Below are 26,321 nucleotides of genomic sequence, written 5' to 3'. Positions count from 1 at the left end.
TATTTGTTTTTAGATATGTTTCAAAAATCTAGATAAGGTATATCAAACAAATAAAACTGTAGAAACTATATTACGTTAGAAAAATATAACTCCAAAAACATAGAAATCATCATCTTACAGATAAAAAAGAAAGCTTCACGGTAAAAATTACTAAAAAATGATCAAATTACCAAAATACTCCTAACCTCAAAACATCTCTAGAGCCTATATTACACTTCGAAAAACCTTTTCAAAGACATAAAACAACAAATCAAATCAAATAAACCATTTCGTCAATTTTCACAAAATTTGACAAAATTACGAAAATGCCCCTCATAAAGTTCACGACCATTTTGCACAAAAAAAATCATAAATGATAAAAACCAATATTTTCATTGAATTTCTTATGAAAAATCGATTTCAAAACATCTTGGAACATTAAAAAACGACTTAAAACGAAAAAAGTCATTTTCAAGGGTAAAACGATAATTTTACAATTTTAATAATTAAAAATCTGAAATTAATAATTAAAATATTAATTAATATAAAGTGAAATTCTAATTAAAATTCAATTCAATCATGTAATACCCCAGATTTTTAACTCGTTTCTGGAAGAAGCCAAATGGTGATATTTTGTGAAAAATGTCGAAAAGGAAAATTATAGTAAAACATTCGGATGTTGTTATAATCATTTTTAATGAAAATTTACTCCACCATTGGATTTAAAGAGGTAGAAATATATACTTTAGCCTGTAAGCAAGTTCGAATTCGAGTTCGGAGGAAAAAGTTATAAAATCCTCGAATTTTGCGTTAAATGGGATTCAAAACAGTGAAATTTTATTAGAGCAGAATCAGGAAAATTCGACTTCACCGTCGCAACGAAAAGTTATTCGAAATGGAATACTCACATGTCATTTTTCGAGTTAGAATGGTCGGGATTTTGTCGAAAATAGAAATAACTAGAAAATGTCAAAAATGCCCTCAACCTTTATTTAAAAGAAATAGATCCTTTTTTTTTCTAAAGAACTCAACTCAGCCATTCTTTAAAACCTAGGATTTCAACCCTTCCCATTAAGATCTATCGCAAACGAGTTCGAGTTGAACATCGACGAAGAAGGAAAAATCGTCGGCGTTGTCAAACTCCACATTCTCACCCCATTCAACCTCCATAGCCTTTCCTTTCTCTTAGGCCTCTACTAAAAACCAGTAATAGGAGTTTTGATTTTACCCACTTGGAGTTCTACCTAGTTTGAAAAAGAGTGATCCATCGTTGTTGAGGGATGATGGACATCTCCATCGAGGGTTTCGCAACCAAATTGATTCGTTTGACATTTAAGTTCCACCAAATTCGATGTTTCAGACCGCCACTCCTTTATGTCTAAGCTAATTTAGCATGTCCGATAACCACAAGCAAGTAAGGGACTCTCGATTCTTATTAATAACCGTAGATTTCAAAAAATTGCATTTAGGGATGTTTCAAAACTTGTATATGTTTTAAATTTATAGAATGTTGCTTAAATTATTTCAAATTCATGCTAGAAAACGTTATGTTTGATGTGTTTTATCGTAGTTTGAATATTTAATTCGTGGGTGGGTTATTAGAATCGAAAATGAGTGAAAAACGAAGAAAAAATGGGAAAATTCGTGAATTTCCAGCGTTCTAATGGTACCACCATGTTCCAATCACGGTGCCACCGCGAAAATCAAAAAGTGCTTGAAATTTTTTTTTGATATTGTTTTTTGATTCCTCATGCTTTTAACATGCCAAACGACTACTTATGGCCTCCATAACTCCTTCAAACGAAGTGAAAAAAAAAAAAACAAATTTTCGTCACGACGGGAATGTTTTAAGTATTTGCGTGATACTTTTACATTACTTTGAATGAGGTTACAAAACTACATGGCTCTTCTTATGTTGTCGAGGGCCTTCATTTACAAAATCCATTTTTAATTTCGACAACTTTTAAAAATTGAGTTTCCGACACTTAGCCAAATTTTCATCAATTTTTCTAGTTTTGACAGTTTGCTTTCGTATACCTGTTGGGACCTCGTTTTAAATAAACCTTTATGGTTTTTGATGGAAAGACCAAAAATGAGTTTGAAAGATTGAAAATGGATGGTTTGATTTGAAAAAATGAAAAGTGAGAATGTCGAGAGAATAGAAAAATAGATGAATCGATAAAATGTCAGAGTCACACTAGAGGGGTGATGTCTACATTTTACATTGTATGTTGTATGTAGGTTGGTGAAAGGATATCCAAGTTATTAATGAAAGGGTTGCATGTTTATTTAAATTTATGTTGGCGCAGAGGCTCCGAATACTATTTTTTATTTTAAGCCAGGTGGCCATAGTTGCATGGTAGGAACTGGATATCCATTCTCAATCCTGTTCTGTTAATTTCTCTTTTGTTTTAAATGAAAAACAATATATATATATATATATATATATATATATATATAGCTATTTTGTAAGCTGTTAAAGGGTCTGTGAATGCCTGAAGGGATAGTGCGTCACATCATCCGGAGGGATGTACTATCCTGGGATGTACGATAGGGACCACCAAGCTCATACGTGGTATGGGACGTGTATGAGAGTAGAGTCACAATTGGAATCCAGGTCCATTCCTTTCTTATCTTTACCAGTGAACGTGTATTGTAAAGGTGGTCGTATATGAGTGGAGTGTTATTTTGGGAATCACATGCACGTCTAATAAGCATAGACGAAGATGATTAGTCAATGAACACTAACAATCTAGTAGTAGTCGAACGTTCTGACACATCGAAAAGAGACCCATTGCTTACGGTCACGTCAAACGGCCAGCCTGAGCCGGATAAATGGTCCCACAAGCGTGGTAATAGCGACCAGTCACAAAATCAAGAACTACGATGTTATTGAGCAATATCATGTCCCGACTGGGAGCGATCCAGTCGTGAATCCCAACTCTTTAATTAAAATACTTCACCAATTGTACTATGTATCTGTTGTTATATTTCAAAATATAAACTGAAAAAATTGTCTACTATTTCAATGTTGTCAACTATATTTGCATAAGATGAAAAATGTATAGTGAGTACCGATGATTGATGATATGCGAACTTTTAAATTGTTTAGTTGTTCATCCTTGGCTATATGTACCAGTTGATCGTATTTTATTCTATAAACCTTGTATGTATTAAATGTTCAGTATGTTTTACTCGATCATGTTTAGAGAGAGTTATTAGTAGGAATTGGTTATGGACTTGCTGGGTAACCATCGTTACTCAGCACTTGCAGTTACTGAGGCAGGCGTAGAGTCGTTAAGTGAGGAGTATCTGATCGGTCAGATCAACAATTAGAGTCTATTGCTTAGTGAGCACTAGGGCTACATCCCCTAGTGTTTTTAGTTTCATCCAGGATGTATGTAGTCTTTGGATTGAGAGTTTAGGTCTATGTTAGAGTGAGAGTATTTTTGTAATCTTTTATATTGTAAACTTTCGCGCTCTAATATACTCATGATTAGATATTTTCAGTCTTCCGTTGTTATCTCGTGTTTGTATTTTTCTGGTGTTCAGCATTTGTTATATTTTGGGTTATTAGGTTTTTGAGTTCCGTGGAACGCTAACATAAATAGGGGGGAGCCATTTCTGATTTTTCGAGGTGGCCTTGGGATTTGTGTTAGTATTCGGCGGGGCGTCACAAATCAAGTAAGACTTAAGTCAAAATCCTAAAATAAAGTCAATCAAGTGAGACTTAAGTCAAAACCTTAAAATAAAATCAATCAAGTGTGACTTAAGTCAAAACCCTAATCAATCTAATAAGATCAAAGTCAAAATTATCTAATAGAATTCTAATTAAACTCTAAAATTATTTAAAAGAAACCTAATTAAACTCTAAAACTATTTAAAAGAAACCTAATTAAACACTAAAACTATTTAAAATAATTCTAATTAAATACTAACTCTATTTAAAATAATTCTAATTAAATACTAACTCTATCTAAAAAACACTTTAAAAAATTTATAAATAGGGGTCTTTACAACCTATTTTCATATCAAAAAATAAGTGAAAAAGTTTCTCTAATTTCCCATAAACCCTAATTTTAAAATCCTAATTCCTTACTTAACACCCATACCTTAACTTTAGCTCAAAAAGCACCTAGAAGCTCTTCAAAAACACCTAGAAATCTATGAACAAATCAGAAAAATTCATATCTAAGAAGGAGGTACTTCGCCTTGGATGTCTGAAGCGAATTCAGTGACAGAACGAAGCGAGGAGCATTGTACAATGAGCTGTTCTATCAGATCTGAAGGAACAAAATCGTTGCATTCAAAATAGGTGACTACTTTTATTTTTTTATATTATTATTTAGGTCTTTTTAGCAATGTAGTTTATTTGGGAATTAGTAGAGACTGGCGTTTATCAGGCGGGATTAGTGCTTAACACCTTCCAACCCCGTAATGTGAACCCCGAACTCAGTATTTGTTAAAAAAAAGTAGATTAGTTATTTTTATTCGTTTCGAGTCAATGCTCGGTTTCTAGACTGTAATAACTAGGTAGCAACTCCCAAACCTCAAAAATCAAAAGCTGATCTGCGCACCCCAATGATCAAGGGCTCTTTCAGTGGCGACTCCGCTGGGGATTATTGGGGATCAAACTTGAAAACCCCCAAGTATGGGAATATTGCCATTTAAACCTAATTTTTTATGTTTGTTTTGTTTATTTTTAGTTTATTTGATTCGTTTATTTTTGGAATTGTATTATATTCTCTCGGCATCATTTTTAGCGTATTATTATGGAATATTATTTGCTATGATTCAATTTAGGGATATTTGGAATGACCCTAAATAATGTAGGATATCAAAAGGATTTGACCCATTTTTATTGTTTGGATTATTTTTGGGTTTGTATTATCTTTTATTGGTACCCTTTAGTTCAATTTTGGATATTTTGGATTTGGCATATAATTTTTTTCTTTTTGATTCAATCAAGAGTCATTTAGAATGACCCCAAATAATGAAATATTAAAATTGACATATGAATTAAGGACGCAATGATGGTGGTTGGGATGAGAGTTATGATTTTTTTTAAATGTAAAAAAAAAACAAAAACGTTAAAAAAAAAAAGAAAAAAAAATGTTTAAAAAAAATTTAAAAAAATAAAAAAATATATTTAAAAAAAACTTTAAAAAAATTATTAAAAATAACATTTTAGAAAAAAAAAAGTAAAAAAAAAATGTTTAAAAAAAGAAGTTTAAAAAAAAAAAACGTCAAAAAAAAAACTTTAAAAAAAAATTCAAAATTTTTTATTTTAAATAATATTCGATTTTTCTCTTAAAAAAATGCAACAATTTTGTAAAAACTAAATTCAGTATTTCTTTATTTCTTTAAATTAAAAAAAAAAAAGAGTCATAACTCCTCATCTCTACAATTATCGATCTACCCTAAATTCAATGTTCACAGAAATCTCAAATTATTTTAAGTCACCCAAAGTGATCCCTAATTGGACGATAAGGAAAAATTTTGTGCCTATCTTAATGATTGATATTATTTACATGCTATTCTAATTGATTGATATCATTACTCTTCGTTTCACTTCTCAAATTGATTGCTATTAGATATGCCATGATTCTGATTGTTATACACTTTGATGTGCATGTCTTGATGTGGATTTCGATGCAATGGATTTTATGTGATGTCCATATTTTGATTGGTTTGATTTGGCCCATGGGCCCATTTGTTTGAAAAAGTCCCAGGCACACCCTACCTTATTTTGCACGCACCACTTGCACGTTTACTATTTTGCACACTTGCATGTTTCAATATAGCCAACATGGCATTAATGCGTGGTCCGGTCTCTTTGGAGATGCGACGTCATTCATGAAAATCATAACTTCTGTCACGTACCTTTGGATATATCAAACTGAGGCATCAGTACCGTCTGATCGGGTGACTCTGAAAGGTATATCGATGCACCCAGGCTGGAGCGACCTGAGCCTTTGACCTATTGTGAGCCACACGGTCACATGTCCCGTTTGCCAACATAATACTAGTACGTGGTCGGTCCCCTTGTGGGATGCCAAACTATTTATGAAAGCTACAACTCTTGACTCGTACCCATAGGTATATAAAAGATTATCCAAGTACATCAGTTGTACTTCTTAGTCAAAATCAATGCCTAAGCAAGATCTTGCTCCGATGTACTATGGTACTAGGAGGATAGACTACGTCTATTATAGAAAAGAGGTGATTTAAGAGTACCTTTGCTCAAGCATCGCGCGCCACCTCTGATTTGGGGATTAAACTGGCTGTTTTTGACTTCAGAGAAGTGGGTTGAAATTTTAGATTATCACTTATACGGTTGTAGACACCCCATTTTTGCACTCGCCTGATTAATCAACTCGTCAATCCGATTGCAATGATTCCCAATGATGGATGTGTATTCCATTGCTTTATTTTGTTACCAGATGTGTTTCAGAAATCCGGATGAGGTATCTCGAACTGACAAAACCTTAGAAACCACACTACACTAGGAAAATACGACCCTAGAAACATAGAAATCATCATCTTGCAGACCAAAAAGAAACTTCACGATAAAAGTCACTAAAAAATTATCAAATTACCAAAATACCCCTAACCTCAAAACAACCCTAGAGCTTACGTTACGCTTAGGAAAACTCTCTCAAACACATAAAATAATAAATCGGAACCAAATAAATCATTTCACCAATTTTAACAGAATTTGACAAAATTAAGAAAATGCCCCTCATAAAATTCACAATCATTTCACACACAAAATTTCATAAATAACACAAAATAATATTTTCATTGAATTCCTTACGAAAAATCGATTCTAAAACATCCTAGAACATTAAAAACTGACTTAAAACGTGAAAAGTCCTCTCCGGGGGCAAAATGGTAATTTCACAATTTTCATAATTAAAAAATTCGAAATTAATAAATAAAACATTAAATAATTAAAGTGAAACATTAATGAAATTAATTTAAAATTTTGAACCTAAAAAATCGATCAATCAGACTTTCGGATAAAATTGTTGAGGGTTCGTGGGATATTTCTTTAAGGACCCTTCATTTGGGGGTCCAAAGAATTAAAGAAATAATGGAAGGGGGTTCTCCAAAAATTTAAAGTCAATCAAGCAAGACTGTAGTCAAAGTATTAAAGTCAATCAAGTGAGACTAAAGTCAAAATTAAAGTCAATTAAGCAAGACTGAAGTCAAAATATTAAAAGTCAATCAATTAAGACTAAAGTCAAAACATTAAAAGTCAATCAAATAAGACCAAAAGTCATAATAGAATTCTAATTAAATAATAACTCTATCTAATAGAGTTCTAACTTAAAAACAATTCTACCTAAAACAATTCTAATTAAAACACAATTCTACCTAAAACAATTTTAACTAAAACACAATTCTAATTAAAAGATCTCTAATTAAACACTAACTCTATCCAAATCAACCTTAAAAAATATTTTATAAATAAAGGTGCTCACACCCTATTTTCGTATCAAATCATAAACCCTAAGAGAAGTAGGTCTAGAAGCCCCCCTAGCCTCCCATAAACCCTAGTTTTTGAGCCCCAACTCCTTACCTAACATCCCTCTTTCAATTTTAGCCTAGAAAACACCTAAAAGCCCTCTAAAAACACCCTTAAATCCGCAACAAACTTGAAGAGTTTAGATTCAGAAACAAGGAGATACCTTGATCTAGGAGATTCGAAGTCAAATCCGGAGACAGAATGAAGCAAGGGAGTACAGTACAATGAGCTCTTTTTTGTCAGATCTGAGGGAGCAAAATCCTTGCTATCGGAAAGGTATGAAATTTTTTATTTTTATTTTTATCTAGGTTTTTAGCAATGTGATATATTTGGGAAGTTAGTAGAGACCGGCTTTGGCCGGGCGGGGTTGGTGCCTAACACCTTCCAACCCCGTAACATGATCCCCGAATTCAGATTTTTTATGGTAGATTAGTTCTTTTTATCAATGTTAGAGTCAGTTTGGTTCCTAGACCACAATAACTAGGTGGCGACTCCCAAATCTCAAGGGTCAAAAGCGGATCCGCGCACCCCGCGGATCGAGGACGCTTTCAACCTGCATCTGATAAACGATATACAATCCTGCATACATATACAAGATATAATACTAGCGGAAGCTTATATACGTCTAATAACGTACGAAAGATCAGAGTGCAGAAGAATAATCAAAATACAGGATTATCCAAAATTTCTCACTCTAACAGAAATCCTATCACTCAAAACAACATCTATAATATTCTTGGAATAATCGACACCAATATGGGGTGTAACCCCAATACTCACCAAGTGATGAACTCTGACTGTCTATCTGACCCACCAGATGATTCTCACTCATGCTCTATACCTGCCTCACAAACCTCAGATCTGAAACTAAAAAAATGGAGAAGGAAAGGGTGAGTAACAATGGTTACCCAGTAAGGAAGAACATAATTTCTGTTAATAACCCCTCCTAACATGAACGAATAAACATACTGAATCATTTTAAAATATATAAAATTTTACAGAAGAAACTACGATTAACTGGTACATATAGTCAGGGATGAGCAACTAAACATTTTAAAACTCACATTACATCGATCATCATTACTCACTATAACATTCTCTTTTTATACAAATCTAATTGATCAAATGGAAACATTAAACATGGATTTCATTTTATATATCAAAATAAGCAACAGATACATAATACACAATGATGGAGTATTGGAATTAGAGTGTTGGGATTCACGACCGGATCGCTCCCAGTCGGGATATGATGTTACAATTTCTCTCTGATTTTAGTTCCTGATTTTGTGGCCGGTCGCTGCACTTACCATGTTTGGTTGACCATTTATCCGGCTCAGGCTGGCCGTTTGACGTGACCTTAAGCAATGGGTTTCTTTTCGATGTGTCAGAACGTTCGACTACTATAGATTGTTAGTGATCACTGACTAATCATATTCGTCTATGCCTATCAGGCGTGCATGTGATTCCCAAATATACAAACCATTCGTATACGACCACCTTTACATTACAAGTTCACTGGTAAAGATAAAGAGGAATATCCCGGATTCCAATTGTGATTCCACTCTCATACGCGTCTCATACCACATATGAGCTTGGTGGTCCCTACTATACATCCTATGATAGTACACCACTTCGGATGATATGACGCACTATCCCTTCAAGCATTCACAAACTCTTTAACAGTTAACAAAATAGTTACATATATATATTATTTTCATTTGAAAACAAAAGAGAAATTAACAATACAATGTTGAGAATAGATATCCAGTTTCTTACCATGCAAGTGTGGCCACCCGGCCTAAAATAAATAACAAAACGGAAACGTAAACAGCGTCTCGCGCTAACAGAAATTTAAATAAACATGCAACCAACAATATTATCCTTGGATATCTGTTCACCAACATGCACACAACACAACAACGTAAAATGCAGACATCACCCATCGGGTGTGACTCTGACATTTTACCGTTTCATACCCTTTTTTCTTTTTTCCGATTTTTACAGTTTTCAATCTCTTCATAAAATATCCATTTTCTGATATTCATCAACTCAATATGAGTTCATTGAATATTAAATCACATTTTTCAACTATAGAAATTATTTCTATCAATAATATTTGAAAAAAATACAAATTTCATATCAAAACAGGGTTCGAGCAATGCACAAGACCCAATTTATGGAAATAACCCGTTAAAATACCCTACCCACGTATAATTTGTTAAAAATACAATTAAACATATCAATCATGCAATTTTTTGCGTGAATTTTTGAAATAACAAAAGAATTCTACTTTTCGGAAATACATCCAAATTTTTTCAATAAAATCCTAAATGCAATTTTCACAATCTACGATTACTAATAGAAATTGAGAGTTCCTTACAATGTCTAGGCGAAAGGATCAAAGTGTGTGCGCGGAAATCGAGGTGATCGGCACAGAAATCGAGACGAATCAAACTTCGAAGTGGCTGATTTTCGAAACTGGCCTGGTTGTTTCGAAGATCTCGATGTGCTCATCTCTTCTCCCTTCTACGGCGAAAAACGGTTTGACCCCGAAACCGATGAAAATCGAGGTCGAAGTTACGAAATCTCCATATAAAAATACGGCTGATTTTTGACTATACGGGGTGAAAAAGACGAGAAAACGGAAGGAATTTGGTTGGGTTATGTAGAGAATGAGGCTGCGGACATTTCTCCGTTCTACGTCGGAAGACGGTTTGAACCCGAAACAGATGAAATCCGAGGTCAAAGTTTCGAAATTTCCGTATACAAATACGGCTGATTTTTGATGATATTGGATGAAATAGAAAGTGAAACGAAGAAAGGTTGGGTGGGTTTTGTAGATGTCGAGGCTGCGGATCTTTTTCTCTTCTGCGGCGATCGTCGAAAGTGGACCGTTTGTCGTAGATCTACAGTTTAAATTCGAAGAAAAAAAACGAATTTTTTTTTTCGTTCGCTGTTGGACGGTTGGAGAAGATGAGATATATATATATATAAAAAATTAAATTTTATTTATATTAAAGTTGGGACGAAATCGGTATTTTACCTATTGTTTTGATCGATGATAACTTGATCATCCGGACTCCAAAACTGACAAATGAATATTCTATTTCACCTAATTTTTCGTTCTGGATCTAATGGTGCAGTTAATTTCTACAAATTATGTCTCCATCAAAAATTTACATTTTTGGCCTGAGGTGACCCCTAAACTTGATGTCGTTTTCGTTTTTGACGATAATTCAACTTTCTGGTCACCAAAAATGACAAATAAATAGTCCATGTTGAATAATTTTTCGTTATGAACCCAATGGTATAATCGAATTTTAAAAATTATTGCTCTAACAAAAAGTCACTGTTTTAACCTGGTCCGACCCGATAATCGAGGATTTTGCAACTTTTATATTCGGACTCGCATTTGAGCGTACTTACAGGCTAAAGTACGTTTTTCGATCATTTTGAATCTAATGGTGAGGTCAGATTTCATTAAAATGATCAGAAACATCCTAAAGTTTTACCCCCTAAATCCCACTTTCAAGATTTTCTTAAAATTCTACTATTTATTTTTCCTCAAGATACGAATTAAAATTCGTGGTGTTACAATAACCCAGTCCATCTCGATCTAACAATCATGATGGGTCGGGCCATTTAAATCAAAATGGAATTTTTTTCTAAATTCGGATTTCAAAGAAGAAAAATGGTTTACAAAAGGAAAGTATTTTTCAGGAAAAATGTCTTCTAAAAGAAATATTTTTCAGAAGTAAAATGTTTTTCAAAAGGAAATGCTTTCCCAAAAAAGTTTTCTAAAAGAAAATATTTTCCAAAAAACAAGGAAGAAAAATATTTTTCAGAAAAAATGATTTACAAAAGATCTATTTTTTCATAAAAAATTATTGAAATATGTTTGTTGGAAGTTGTTATTCAATGAAAACATTATTTGTCAATATTTTTCAAGAGTGCAATAAAATCATTTTCCTTCTGAATAATCATTACATTAATGAATTGTTTAATGGCTTGGTACATAGAATTCAATAAAATCTCATGGTCCATTTAAAATGTTATCAAGGGGGTAACACTGGAATTGATTAAATTCACATTTGATGGGGTCTCAAGGTTATCATTACACCTAAGATCAATCGTTCACCGTTTTATTAGGGTTACTAGTCCGGTCAGTTAGAACGAACATCAACGCCAAATCAATCATTTAGAATATCTCAACATTTCCCAGTTGTTCCTTGAAGATCACAATGCCTCAGTCCTACCAATTGTAAGCAATGTTCCGAGTTTTCAATCCACAATCAAGCCCGTTATAGGTACTTGTCTTGAGTCTTCATAAGCTATTGGGTTAGCTCGAGTGTCCAATTTATATTCATCAATTCAGTAAGATTATATTTTCTTTAAATCGAGTCCACTCTTTTTTCGTTGAGTTGGGTTAGAGGTGTCTGTCGCCCCATTTGAATTTGATTGGGTAAAGAAATTTTTGAATACCTCGAGCGCGTTACCGGGTTAACTAATAATCTGGCTTCAAGAATAGATTTCCTTCCTAAACGAGAAGATAATGGTTGGGTTTAACCTTTAATTGAAAAAGCAAAGGTCATTGACCTCGGAACAAAAAATTTCCAATAAATTCAAATAGAAACCATCCTATCCCTAAAGGAACACGAGGGGATAATAAATTTACTTAGAAATTTCAGAAGACTTGTTCGCGTGGTCCTATGAAGATATGTTAGGATGTAAGCTTGGGTATTACCCGACACAGAATACGTATTCACTCGATAGCATGGAAATACCAATGAGATCAAAGAAGATGTTACAAAATGTATCGATGTTGTCCTCACTGCATCTCAAGTTGCAAAGTTCATCAAAGCAAATGTCATAAGTCAATACAAAGTACTTTTGGAATTAGTCTCTGATAATGTGTCACACTTCAAAGTCGAGGTCATCACCCTATGTTCTAAGTTTAAGATCCGACCTCACAAATCATTACCCTACCTTCCTCAGACTTATGGAGCGGTTGAAGTGGAATTGATATCTGATAATGGGTCATACTTCAAAGTCGAGGTTATCACTCAGTGTTCAAAGTTCAGGATTCGACATCACAAATCATCTTCCCACATTCTTAGACTAATGGAAAGGTTGAAACAGTCAATAATAAAAAATCTCAAGATAATCATCAAGAAAATGTGTCGATCACACCAAGATTGGTTAGAGAAGTTACCATTCGCGCTATGGACATATCATACTTCAATTTGATCTATCACTAGAACCACTCCTTACTCTATAGTGTATGGTATGGAAGAAGTCTTGCTAGTTGAAATGAAAATCATGTACCTCAAGATTTTGATAAAAATTATTTGTCAGAAGTAGATTGGGTTCGTCAACGGTATGAAGAATTAAATTTGATCGAAGAAAAACGACTAAAAGCTTTGTACCACGTGCAGGCTTATCTAAGAAGAGTCGCCTATGCGTTTGACAAAAAAATCAAGGCCCGTCACTTACAAGTTAGGGATTTAGTATTCAAAGAGAATCGGACACCTATCTTTGACCCTAGAGGGAAGTTCAAATCAAATTGAGGAGGTCCGTTCATCATCAAAGAAATATTACCAAGAAAAGCTGTCAGACTTCAAGACCAGATAGAATTGAATTACCAGAACTAACCAACCTTGATCAAATCAAACGGTACTACATTTAAGAAGGCCATCTTTAGTCGAATCAATTCTCTTATTACTCAGTTCAATATATCTTTTCTCAAGTCCTTTGCAACATTTTCAAAAAATATATATATATACATCTTTTTCTTTCTTAACCTTAATACCTAACCCAAAGGAGGGAAAATTCGAACTACGTTTTGGTCTGATCCCAAAAGTCTGGGGTACGTAGGTAACCTGAGAAGTTACTTCAAGCCCGACCACATCAAAATAAAAAAAAAGATTCTCCAACACAGAAAAAAATTCAAAAGAAAGAAAATATTATCAAAATAGGAAAGAAAATTCAAAGAAAAAAAAAGAAGAAAAGAAAATTTAAGAGAAAATGTCACACAAGGGGCATTCGGGTTTTTGAGCCTTAGAATTCATTTCTTTTTATACCCAGTCCTAAGCCTACCCATAAAAGTCCTCCTAAGTACCATGCGAAAAGTCAAGGAAGATAGAAAGCATGATCAGACAGCAATTCCAGAAATTCAGAAAAGAAAAAAAAATGAGGACTACTAAGTTGAAAACCCGAAAGGACGACTTAGGCAAAAATTAAGGCAAACTCGTAAGGTTAAAAATTTGAAATGACGGTCTTGGCAATAATTAGAGTAAAGAAAAAAGCCTGCTAAGTTGAAAATCCGAAAAGGCGACTTAGACAAAAATTAAGGCAAGCTCGCAAGGTTGAAAATTCGAAATAACGACCTTGGCAACAATCAGGGTAAAGAAAAAAGCTCGCTATATCGAAAATCAGAAAAAAAAAAAAAAAAACAATCTAGGCAAAAGCTAGAGCATGCTTGCTAGTTTGAAAACCTGAAAGGGCAATCTAGGAAAAAATTAGAGCAATAAAGAAAAACAGAAGAAAATCTCCATGGAGTTGAAAAGCTAAAAGGCGGTTCGAGTCGAAACATTTGAAGTCCGAATAATCAAGTTCAACACCCAGCTTAAACCAAGCAAAGACTCAGAAATCACAAATATCTTATCTACGATTGATCTAAATTTTTTTGCTTCCCCAAGTAAACAAAGAGGGAAAATGGTAGATTTTACGATGAATCTCAAAAGGAAATATTTCGTTCTTTCTTGAGCCTACTCAAAATCTTCAATATAAAAGGTCGAAATTAAAAGTTGAATTTTTATTACGCTTGTGGTAATCAAATATTTCAAACCTTCATACAAGGGGCATTTTCTTTCTTCTCTGATATGTAGTTTCCCCCCTTATACTAGGGGCATTGTTTGTTTTTTTACAAGATGTGTTCAATACAATGTTTCCTGTCAAACTAGGCGCATTTTTTATTTCAAGCCTAATCAATGTTAATCATAAAAGATAATGGGAACCCCTAATTTAAGGTTACCCTCTTAATAGCTTTTTTTTTTAAACCCTTGAGGTTAAAAAGAAGTTAAAATTCATAAAACTTTGAAAGACTTCGAGGTTCAAACAGAAGCGTTTATGATCTCACATTTGGTTGTGCCTAGAGATTAACTCATTACCCTTTTACCTAGAATAAGAGATAGGGCATTCTTCCTTTTTCAGATCCATTCATTTCTAGATTCGATCATTCTCTTCCAAATATATTTATTCGTTTCCCGATTCAATCGTTATTTTCCAGATTCATTTTCAATCTCATCCAGATTTATTTTAATCATTCTTCTTCAAATTCATTCATTCTTTCCCAAAATTCATTCATTCTTTCCCAAAATTCATTCATTCATCAGTCAGTTTTGCGCAATTGTCGCCAAGGGCTAACTTGAATTTTGCCAGATGCCACCAAGGGTTATTTTAGATTTTACTCAGTTGCCGCCAAGGGTTAACTTGGATTTTGCTCAGTTGCCGTCAAGGGCTATCTTGGATTTTGCTCGGATACTGCCGAGGATTTTCTAGGAATTATGCTCAGATACCGCCGAGGGTTGCTCCAAATTATGCTTAGATACCGCTGTAGACACCCAATTTTTGCATATGCCTAATTTGACAATTCGTCACCTAGTTACCGTGAATTCCTAATGATGATCGTAAAGAATTCGAAGGCTTGTGAGTACTATCCCTGATTCCTTCCGTTTTCACTCTTTTCATCTCTCCTACTCGTTTCGACTCGACATATAAATTTACGCACGCTTAGAATCGCTACACATTACATCCAATTTAGCAAACACGTACGCTTATGTTCGTTACACAGTTTGATAACTTAGAGACCTCGCTACGCTAGGAAAATACGACTTTGAAACATAGAAATAATCACGTCGGGACTGAAAGAAGCCTTACGCTAAAATTTGTAAAAATTCGCAAAAATCGACAAAATAACGAAAATACCCCTCATAAATTTTGGACCTCCGAAAGACCTCGAAAGTACCTCCATTGCACTCAGAACATGATTTCGAGTCTAACAGGACCCAAACTGACGAAAACAGAGACATTTAGGAAAAGTCATAAAAATGATCGAAATGCCCCTCAACCTCCAAACTCAACTTAGAGATCTTGATCCTTAAGAAAATGTAATAAAAATCAAAATCTAATTTAAAATCTAATTTAATAAAAATTAAAATCATATTAAACAATTAAACAATTAAAATTTAAAATTTAATTCAAAACTAAACAATTAAAATCAAATTCAAAATTAAACAATTAAAAATTAAATAATTAAACAATTAAAATTAAAATCAAACAACCGATCAAATTAAAATTAAAACGTAATCAACAAATTAAATGCAATAAAAAAAGTTTTAAAAATCGATCAACCAAATAAAACATAAATCAAATGGCCAATTAAAAATTAAATTAAAGTTAAAATCAAATTAAATTTTTTAGCCAAACTCAAAATAAAAACTAATCAATTAATAAAACTTAAAATTAAAAAAATTAATCAACAAACAAAAACTCAAAATAAAAATTAACCAATCGATAGAATGAAAATTAAATTAACCAACCGTAACTCGACAACAAGGGACCACCATCGTGGTGCGAGTAGCGTAGAATCATCTCACCATCATTCTCCAAAAATAAATATATAAAAATAGGGAAAGACGTGTAAAAGAAGAAAAAAAATTCAGAAAGTTTTTTTTTATAAAAAGAAGGACGTCTCCTTCTTCTTCCTCCTCTCAAAAAAAAAAACAAAAACCGTCCTGGAGGCTAGAACGTCCTTGGGCTGGCTCACACATGTCTCTCTCCCTGTTCACCTTCATCATCTCCAACACCTTCTTTTTCATTCTCAGCCTATGTCTTTGCAACCTAGCCATTTTTTAGAGAGGACAGCAGCTAGTTCACTCATCTCTCTCACATTATTTTCAGCCCAAATCTCTGCAACCCAGCCACGTTTTAGAGAGGACATCATCACAGTCCCTATCATCTCTCTCACCCCACTCTCACGACCTCTTGCTACCCTCTCCATTATCTCCATAAACCTGCAACCCAGACTCCTCTCTCTCACGTTCTAACACCACCAACTCCTTCTTTTCCTCCTTCAAAACCCCAATACAGCCACGTTTTGACTGAACTAGGATGCCCCCATTGCATTCACGTCACAGGCAGTCAGCTATTACCTTCATTGCACCAAGCACCATCACCTCTCTGTTTAGACCTTTCAAGTTGCTGTTATAGTGTCAGTGCATCTTAGAACATCTATCTCTCCGTCCTCGTCTCTTGGCATCTCTCCGTCCTCGTCTCTTGGCAGCAGATACTCACAAACTTTGGAGGTCGTACCTGAAGGAATCGGATTCTATCACCTCTCTATAGGTAAGTTTTATTTATTTATTTATTTTTTAATTTGTACTTTTATTTTTATATCAATAGGATTAGTAGATTTTTTTATGCATTTTGATATTTTTTTATTTTTTATTTTTTATGTATATCATAGGGTAGGAGAATATTTAGTTTACGTTTTTTATTCATTATTTTTGCATATTGGTAGGATTAGAAGAGTTTTTTTTTGTTTTTATTCTCTATATTTTTATTTGTTTTGTGTCTCAATAGGGTTAGGAAAAATATATATATTTTTATATATTTATCTATGATTTTTTTTATTTGTCTTGGCATATTGATGAGAACAATACATACATATATATATATATATATATATATATAGGTTTTTTTATGCTTTATTCATTTTTGTATATTAATAGGAGTTAGGGGTTTCTTTATATTTATTTATTTATTTATTTATTTTCATATTGATAGGAAGAGGAGAATGTTTAGGTTTTATGCTTATTTTTTGTTCATTTTTATTTTTATTTTTTTTTATGTTTTATTTTTTTATTTTATTTTTTTGTTTTTATTTGTATTCTTTGCATGTTAGTAGGATTAGAAGGATATTTTGTTTATATATTTTTTGTGTTTTTTTGCATATTGATAGGATTAGGAAAGAAGTTGTTGTGTTTTTGTCTTTATTTTATTTTTATTTTTATGCATTTTTTATGAACTTGTGATGACATTATCCTTGTATTTAAGCATGATGGTCCTAGATGCTTATTCGTTTGAGCTTTGAGAATAATTTGAGTTTGAAAATTTTGTATGCGTTGGTGTTTGTCGATCTCCAATATTTTGTATGCATTGGTACTTATTGATCTACAATTTGGTAAGCATGGTATTGTGAACTTTTATCTTGTTATTTCATAAATTTCCAAATTTGTGATCCTTGGTAAACCCACATTTTTTAATTCAGAAATTCCCATTCATAATTTCGTTTTGAAAATTGATATTTGAAATTTTCTGATATTAAAATTATACAATTTTCTATTTAAGGAAGGAATATATTTATAAATTTCTATTTTAGGAATTTCACATTTGAGCAATTTCTAATTTAGATGATTTTGCAATTTCATATTTAGAAAATTCATGGATTTAGAAGTTTCTAATTCAAAACTGTGATATCTTTGGAAAACTTCTATTTTAGGAAAGTTCCATTTTTAAAAATTCTAATTTGAGAATTCAACATATATTTTTGAATATTAATTTAGGGAACTTCGGATTCTCAATTTAGAAATTCTCTAAGTTCTAATTTGACAGTTTTTATTTTGGACAATTTGGGAAGTACCTACAGGTGGAATTTTTTAATGGACTTTAGATCATGAAGCTAATCAGGGCTTTTTCAAACCCTTCCATATTTTGTGGAGTACAAAAAATGATCATGCGATAACTGGGGCGATTTTAGCCCTAGCATTTGTTTAGCAAACCCAACATAAATTGATGATGATGATTGGACTGTAACCTTGACTGTAGTCTTTGTATGTTGACCATAGGATGATTTTGGATCGTAGTAGAAATCGATCATTTCGATCAGGCGGGTTCGGCGCTTAACACCTTTCGAAACCCGTGATCTGACCCCTTACCCATCTCTTTGATCCGTGGATCGACCCATATCCATTTGGAGTTAATTTTTGTTCCTAGACCTAAACTAGGTGGCAACTCCCATTTCTCAAAAGTCCCCTATTTACAAATCGGACCCCTATCCACTATTTAGTAAAAGAGGGTCGAAGCGATTTCAACCGCTGAGAGTTTCTCGGAATTATGTTCAGATACCGTCGAAGGTTTCTTGGAATTATGCTCAGATACCACCGAGGGTTTCTCAGAATTATGCTCAGATGCCGCCGAGGGTTTTCTCGGAATTATGCTCAGATACCGCCGATGGTTTCTTAGAATTATGCTCAGATACTGCCGATGGTTTTCTCGAAATTATGCTCAGATACTACTAAGGGTTTCTCAAAATTATGCTCAAATACCGCCGAGAGTTTTCTCGGAATTATGCTCAGATACCGTCGAAGATTTTCTCGAAATTATGCCCAGATACCATCGAGGGTTTTCTCAAAATTGTGCTCAGACCATCAAGGGTTTTCTCGGAATTATGCTCACATGCCGCCGAGGGTTTGCTTGGATTATGCTCAGCCATTTTCCACCAAGGGCTTTCTTGGATTATGCTCAACCAGATGTTACCGAGGGTTTGCTCGGATTATGCTCAGCCAGTTGCCACCGAGGGCTTTCTCGGATTATGGGAGCGGTTTGGCAGCCCTAAAGTTTGCCAAGTTTTGTGCCAAACATTTTTTGTAAATAACTTTTGATGGGGTTAGAAGTTTTGGAGGATGATCTCTACGGTGAAGAGATCATCCTCACAAAAAATCAGCTCATTTTGAAACTTCTAACCCTAGTTTACAAGTTGAAGAATCGTGGACCGTCCAATTTTTGTAAATCACTTTTGATGGGGTTAGTAGTTTTGGAATAGGTTGATTTTTGGTGAGGATGATCTCCTCATCATAGAGGTCATCCTCACAAAAAATCAGCTCATTCCAAAGCTTCTAACCCATATTTTGAAAAATGTTTGACACCAAACTTAGCAAACTTTAGGGCTGCTCAACCGTCCCCCATATATATATATAGGGAAATGTTCAGCAACAAACATTCTGGCAAAACATTTTTCAAAACATGGGTTAGAGGTTTTGGAATGGGCTGATTTTTGGTGAGGATGATCTCTACAGTGAGGAGATCATCATCACCAAAAATCAGCCCATTCCAAAACTTTTAACCCCATAAAAAATGGTTCACAAAAAATGGACGGTCCACGATTTTTCAACTTGTAAACTGGGGCTAGAAGTTTTGGAATTGGCTGATTTTTGGTGAGGATGATCTCCTCACCATAGAGATCATCTTCACCAAAAATCAGCCCATTACAAAACCTCTAACCCATGTTTTGAAAAATGTTTTGCCAAAATGTTTGTCAAAATGTTTGTTGCTGAACGGGACCCATATATATATATAGGGTCCCGTTCCCCACCCTAAGCTTTACCCTATACTTTAACAAACGTGTTTTGTCCTACATGGGTTAGAAGTTTTGAAATGAGCTGATTTTTGAAGAGGATGATCTCCTCACCATGGAGATCATCCTCTCCAAAAATCAGCTCATTTCAAAACTTCTAACCCTATCAAAAATGGTTTACAAAAAATTGACGGTTCACGATTTTTCAACATGTAAACATGGGGTCAAAATTTTTGGAATGGGCTGATTTTTGGTGAGGATGATCTTCTAATCATAGAGATCATCCTCACCAAAAATCAGCCCATTCCAAAACTTCTAACCCATGTAGGACAAAACACGGTTGTTAAAGTGTAGGGTAAAGCTTAGGGTGTTGAACATTTCCCATAATTTTTGTAAATCAATTTTGATGGGGTTAGAAGTTTTGGAATGAGATGATTTTTTGCCAGGATGATCCCCTCATCACAGAGATCATCCTCACAAAAAATCAGCCCATTCCAAACATTTTTGCCCATATAAGACAAAACGGTGTGTCACAATGTGAGTCGTCATAGGGGTCGTAATAACGATGTTCATATATATATATATATATATATATATATGAACAGCGTTATTACGACCCCCTTTGCGACCCCCTTTGCGACACACCTTTTTGTCTTATATGGGCAAAAATGTTTGGAATGGGCTGATTTTTTGTGAGGATGATCTCTATGGTGAGGGGATCATCCTGGCAAAAAATCAGCCCATTCCAAAACTTCTAGACCGTCCGATTTTTGTTGAAAAATTATAGACCGTCCAATTTTTGTAAATCAATTTTGATGGGGTTAGAAGTTTTGGAATGAGATGATTTTTTGCCAGGATGATCCCCTCACCATAGAGATCATCCTCACAAAAAATCAGCCCATTCCAAATATTTTTTCCCATATAAGACAAAAAGGTGTGTCGCAAAGGGGGTCGCAAAGGGGGTCGTAATAACGTGACCCTATATATATAGGGTCGGGTTCCTGCAACACACATTGCGACACACATATAGACAACGTGTTTGTCTTATATGGGCAAAAATGTTTGGAATGGGCTGATTTTTTGTGAGGATGATCTCTGTGATGAGGGGATCATCCTGGCAAAAAATCATCCCATTCCAAAATTTCTAACCCCATCAAAATTGATTTACAAAAATTGGACGGTTTAAAATTTATCAACAAAAATTGGACGGTCTAGAAGTTTCATAATGAGCTGATTTTTGGCAAGGATGATCTCCTCACCACAGAGATCATCCTCACAAAAAATCAGCCCATTCCAAACATTTTTGCCCATATAAGACAAAACGCGTTGTCTATATGTGTGTTGAAATGGTTGTCGTTTGAACCTGACCCATATATATATATATATATATAGGGTCACGTTCCTAAGACTCATATTGAGACTCACATTGCGACACACCGTTTTGTCTTATATGGGCAAAAATGTTTGGAATGAGCTGATTTTTTGCGAGGATGATCTCTGTGATGAGGGGATCATCCTGGCAAAAAATCATCCCATTCCAAAACTTCTAACCCCATCAAAATTGATTTACAAAAATTGGACGGTCTATAATTTTTCAACAAAAATTGGACGGTCTAGAAGTTTCATAATGAGCTGATTTTTGGCAAGGATGATCTCCTCACCATAGAGATCATCCTCACAAAAAATCAGCCCATTCCAAATATTTTTACCCATATAAGACAAAACGGTGTGTCGCAATGTGAGTCCCAATATGAGTCTTAGGAACGCTGTTCATATAATATATATATATATATATATATATATATATATATATATATATAGGGTCACGTTATTACGACCCCCTTTGCGACCCCCTTTGCGACACACCTTTTTGTCTTATATGGGCAAAAATGTTTGGAATGGGCTGATTTTTTGTGAGGATGATCTCTATGGTGAGGGGATCATCCTGGCAAAAAATCATCCCATTCCAAAACTTCTAACCCCATCAAAATTGATTTACAAAAATTGGACGGTCTATAATTTTTCAACAAAAATCGGACGGTCTAGAAGTTTTGGAATGGGCTGATTTTTTGCCAGGATGATCCCCTCACCATAGAGATCATCCTCACAAAAAATCAGCCCATTCCAAACATTTTTTCCCATATAAGACAAAAAGGTGTGTCGCAAAGGGGGTCGTAATAACGCTGTTCATATATATATATATAGGGTCACGTTATTACGACCCCCTTTGCGACACACCTTTTTGTCTTATATGGGCAAAAATGTTTGGAATGGGCTGATTTTTTGTGAGGATGATCTCTATGGTGATGGGATCATCCTGGCAAAAAATCATCCCATTCCAAAACTTCTAACCCCATCAAAATTGATTTACAAAAATTGGACGGTCTATAATTTTTCAACAAAAATCGGACGGTCTAGAAGTTTTGGAATGGGCTGATTTTTTGCCAGGATGATCCCCTCACCATAGAGATCATCCTCACAAAAAATCAGCCCATTCCAAACATTTTTTCCCATATAAGACAAAAAGGTGTGTCGCAAAGGGGGTCGCAAAGGGGGTCGTAATAACGCTGTTCATATATATATATATATATATATATATATAGGGTCCCGTTCGGCACCCTAAGTTTTACCACACACTTTGACAAACGCGTTTTGTCCTACATGGGTTAGAAGTTTCGGAATGGGCTGATTTTTGGTGAGGATGATCTCTATGATGAGGAGATCATCCTCACCAAAAATCAGATCATTCCAAAACTTCTAACCCCATCAAAAATGATTTACAAAAAATGGACGGTCCATGATTTTTCAACTTGTAAACATGGAGCTAAACATTTCGGAATGGGCTGATTTTTGGGGAGGATGATCTTCTAATCATAGAGATCATCCTCACCAAAAATCAGCCCATTCCAAAACTTTTGACCCATGTAGGACAAAAAACGTTTGTTAAAGTGTGTAGTAAAACTTAGGGTGCTGAACATTTCCCATATATATATATATTATAGGGTCCCGTTCGGCACCCTAAGTTTTACCACACACTTTAACAAACGCGTTTTGTCTTACATGGGTTAGAAGTTTCGAAATGAGCTGATTTTTGGTGAGGATGATCTCTATGGTGAGGAGATCATCCTCACCAAAAATCAGCTCATTCCAAAACTTCTAACCCCATCAAAAATGATTTACAAAAAATGGACGGTCCACGATTTTTCAACTTGTAAACATGGGGCTAAACATTTCGGAATGGGCTGATTTTTGGGGATGATGATCTTCTAATCATAGAGATCATCCTCACCAAAAATCAGCCCATTCCAAAACTTCTAACCCATGTAGGACAAAAAACGTTTGTTAAAGTGTGTGGTAAAACTTAGGGTGCTGAACATTTCCCTATCTATCTATATATATATATGTGGTAAAACTTAGGGTGCTGAACATTTCCCTATCTATATATATATATATATATATATATATATATGGGAAATGTTCAGCACCCTAAGTTTTACCACACACTTTAACAAACGTTTTTTGTCCTACATGGGTTAGAAGTTTTGGAATGAGCTGATTTTTGGTGAGGATGATCTCTATGATTAGAAGATCATCCTCCCCAAAAATCAGCCCATTCCGAAATGTTTTGCCCCATGTTTACACGTTGAAAAATCGTGGACCGTCCATTTTTTTGTAAATCAATTTTGATGGGGTTAGAAGTTTTGGAATGAGCTGATTTTTGGTGAGGATGATCTCCTAGAGATCATCCTCACCAAAAATCAGCTCATTCCGAAACTTCTAACCCATGTAAGACAAACGCGTTTGTTAAAGTGGTGTGGTAAAATAAGGGTGGCGAACGGGACCCTATATATATATATATCTATATATATATATATATATATATATATATATAGATAGGGAATGTTCAGCACCCTAAGTTTTACCCCACACTTTAACAAACGTTTTTTGTCCTACATGGGTTAGAAGTTTTGGAATGGGCTGATTTTTGGTGAGGATGATCTCTATGATTAGAAGATCATCCTCCCCAAAAATCAGCCCATTCCGAAATGTTTAGCCCCATGTTACAAGTTGAAAAATCGTGGACCGTCCAGTTTTTGTAATCATTTTTGATGGGGTTGAATTTTGGAATGAGCTGATTTTTTTGGTGAGGAGATCTCCTCACCATAAAGATCATTCTCACAAAAAATCAGCCCATTCTGAAACTTCAACCCATATAGGACGAAACGCATTTGTTAAGTGTGTGGTAAAACTTAGGGTGCTGAACGGGACCCATATATATATATATATGGGTCGCGTTCCTAAGACTCATATTGCGACTCACATCGCGACTCACGAAGACAGCCGTTCGATATTCACTTGATAGACGGTCCAGATCGCGATTTGATTTTAAAACGATGAAGTTTCTAAATTTAGAACTACCTCCCCGTTAACAAAATAAAAAAATAAAAACAAAATTTCAGATCTGATTTCTCCATCCATCTTGGTCTTCTTCTCTCTCTTCTCTCTCTCTCTTCCTCTTCGACAGATCGAACGGCATCTTCTTCGTCTTCGTTTCTTCACTCTCTTCCTCTTCGTCTTCGACAGATCGAACGACATCTTCGTCTTCTTCTTCACTCTCTTCCTCTTCGACAGAGAGTTCTCCATCTTCGTCTTCTTCTTCCACTTCTTCGTTTCTAACCTCGTTTCAGCACAAATCGATCTCCATCTTTGTCTTCTTCTTCCTCTTCAAACTCACATCACCGTCTTGGATGATGGGTACCGCTGGCGCAAATATGGGCAGAAAGTGGTGAAAAGGAACCCTAATCCTAGGTATGTGATTACATAGTCTACAAGACATACAGTTGCAGAGAAAATTATCTTATTTATTTTGGGTTTGTTTCCCACCTTTAGTTTCTATACCCACCCAATCGATTTTATGAAATTTCAAGGTGCACATTTGGCTTTTTTCTTCCACTATACAGACTATGGACGATCATTAGTGCTCTGATTGTGACTGATTTCACACCGAGTCATTTAAATAAAATGAAATAGATTATTATTATCCATTAAGGCTTCCATGAGATCCAAACCTTAATCAGTCATTGGTCAAAAACTTTAAGAAGTAAGCACACTGTGTTAGATTTGTCTATGTCAAATGCTTGAGTTGGTCTGTGACGAGATTTGTTTCTATCCTTCCCAAAAATTTGGGGTCGACTCTTTGTTTTTCTATAATTTTGTTTTTAAACAAAATAAATGGGAATTATTTTTATTACAAGAAACCACACAGATTACTCGAATATGCACAAGTGGAATGTCTGTGGATAAAGACTATGATGTTCTCAATTAATAGAATTTTTGAAAAAAGAAGATTGTGAAATCAAATATGCCACCATTTGCACTCCACAAACTTCACTCAAAAACCTCTTTGCACTTAGTGTATGATTGCACTCAGAAAAGAAAAAAAACAAAAAAAAAAAAAAAATAAAAAAAGGCAAAAGAAAGAAGAGAGGCTGCACTCGTTCCCCTTGCACAGCATTGTAAGTTTACCCTAAGAGATACATCCACCGTATTTTGGGTAGGATTGCTCCTTTTATTCTGTTTTTCTAGGTTTATGATGATTTCTTAACATGATCTCTTATTGTGTAGGAGTTACTATAAATGCACAAATGTCGGATGCCCAGTTAGGAAACATGTGGAAAGGGCGTCACATGATCTGAAAAAAGTTATAACCACATACGAGGGAAAACATAATCATGATGTGCCTGCTGTAAATACTAGTAGCCATGACACAGCAGGACGTACAATTTATGTCACAGTTACAAACGTTTTGTCGAGGACTAGATCAGAAGAAAACAACCCAATTAGCCTTAGTCTTGGGGTTGGTATCAGTTCAAGTCCTGAAAATAGATCCAATGAGAAGCAGCAAGCACCAAATGTGGAACCTGCCCGAGGCCAATCCCACATTGCCAGCCATGGCTGCAGTAAGGTGATTCAAGCAACCCCAGTTTCAACATATTGTGGCGGTTTAAATAACAGTGTAGATCTGCGTGGATCCAAGGAAAATGGGGGACGGAATCTTTAGCTTCCAGACTAGACTCTCATCTTTAAATCATTCCCCTAAACCTAATCGGCGGGATATGGGATGATTAATACAGGTCTATAAGCTATTCCAATGGGTACTGGAAAAAATAAAATAAAATACGTTCATCAAGATAGGCAAAATTTTCTTGTTGAAAGTGTATGCATCGTGGTTTCCTATTTATGAGCACTGTTTTGCGCTTTCTTCCTTGTCTAAAAGCTGTATATTATTGTGCATTTACATCTGTAAGTAGAAGATTTTTGTACAAAAATTTCTGAAATCAATACGATCAAGGATAAACAAATACAATTCTGTACCTCCCCATTTTACTTTGG

The 26,321-nt window shown here is 34.6% G+C and overlaps 1 protein-coding gene across 1 annotated transcript in view; it reads left to right on the top strand.

Annotated features, from left to right (window-relative positions):
• Nucleotides 1-26,243, top strand: part of LOC147400125 (putative WRKY transcription factor 20) — a 33,213-nt gene extending 6,970 nt beyond the window's left edge. The window contains exons 2-3 of the mRNA XM_086446588.1: nucleotides 24,454-24,737; nucleotides 25,554-26,243. Of these exons, the coding sequence (XP_086302714.1) occupies nucleotides 24,454-24,737; nucleotides 25,554-25,989 (720 nt within the window). The 3' untranslated portion in view covers nucleotides 25,990-26,243. The remainder of the gene's footprint in view (nucleotides 1-24,453; nucleotides 24,738-25,553) is intronic.
• The last annotated feature ends 78 nt before the right edge of the window (nucleotides 26,244-26,321 follow it).

This window comes from Akebia trifoliata, chromosome 6, assembly GCF_017979445.1.
Source record: "Akebia trifoliata isolate Shusen 1 chromosome 6, ASM1797944v1, whole genome shotgun sequence".
Lineage (NCBI taxonomy): Eukaryota > Viridiplantae > Streptophyta > Magnoliopsida > Ranunculales > Lardizabalaceae > Akebia > Akebia trifoliata.
Note: the sequence above shows the minus strand (reverse complement) of the source record. Positions and strands in the feature narration are given on the sequence as shown.